The 876-nt window shown below is 60.3% G+C and overlaps 1 protein-coding gene across 1 annotated transcript in view; it reads left to right on the top strand.

Moving 5' to 3' along the window:
- Positions 1-876, top strand: part of EMH_0017880 (uncharacterized protein) — a gene marked incomplete at both ends in the record, with an annotated part of 7,745 nt that overhangs the window by 4,036 nt on the left and 2,833 nt on the right. The window contains one exon of the mRNA XM_013501018.1: positions 3-876. Coding sequence (XP_013356472.1) covers positions 3-876 — 874 coding nt within the window. The remainder of the gene's footprint in view (positions 1-2) is intronic.

The following is an 876-nucleotide window of genomic DNA, read 5'->3' as shown; positions in this document are numbered from 1 at the left end:
AGCAGCAGCAGCAGCAGCAGCAGCAGCAGCAGCAGCAGCAGCAGCAGCACAAGCAGAAGAGGTTGCATGTGACGCCGAGTGCAGACCATCTGCAGCAGCAGCAGCAACAGCAGCAGCAGCAGCAACAGCAGCAGCAGCAGCAGCAGCAGATGGAGGAGATGCCGTTCCGAGAACCCCGCAGGCCCTGTATATCTATCCCCACAGCAGCAGCAGCAGCAGCAGCAACGACAGCAGCAGCAGCAGCAACACCAGCAGCAGCAGCAGCAGCAGCAGCAGCACCCAGCCACCCGCTGTTCCAGACAGAGGAGACAGATGCTTCGCTCTCTGATGTAGAGGGGTGTTTAGCAGAAGAAGCAGCAGCAGCACCAGCAGCAGCAGCAGCAGCAGCAGCAGCAGCAGCAGCAGCAAGAGCAGCAGCAACATCAAGGGAGGCTCTTCATAATAGAGCACAAGAAGAGGAAATAGAAGCAGCAGCAGCAACAACAGCAGCAGCAGCAGGTAATGCTGCAGCAGCAGCACCGCCAACAGCAGCAGCAGAAGCGAGAGCAGCAGGTGATGCTGCAGCAGCAGCACCACCAACAGCAGCAGCAGCAGCAGCAGCAGCAGAAAGCATGCATGTAGGGAGCGATGGAGTAGAACATGCAGCAAGAGAGGAGGGATGCTCTGCTGCTGCGCCTGCTGCTGCTGCTGCTGCTCCTGCTGCTGCTGGTGCTGCAGCAGCTGTTGCTTGTGGCAGCAGCAGCAGCAGCAGCAGCAACAGCAGCAGCAGCAGCAGCAACAGCACGCACAGGCGGCGTCACTGCGGTGCTGAGTCATCTCCCTGCTCTGCTGCTCGCAGCGATGCATGCAGCTCCAGCCCCAGCAGCAGCAGCAGCA

The sequence above is a fragment of the Eimeria mitis genome, genomic scaffold (genome assembly GCF_000499745.2).
Source record: "Eimeria mitis Houghton genomic scaffold, Emh_scaff617, whole genome shotgun sequence".
Lineage (NCBI taxonomy): Eukaryota > Apicomplexa > Conoidasida > Eucoccidiorida > Eimeriidae > Eimeria > Eimeria mitis.
Note: the sequence above shows the minus strand (reverse complement) of the source record. Positions and strands in the feature narration are given on the sequence as shown.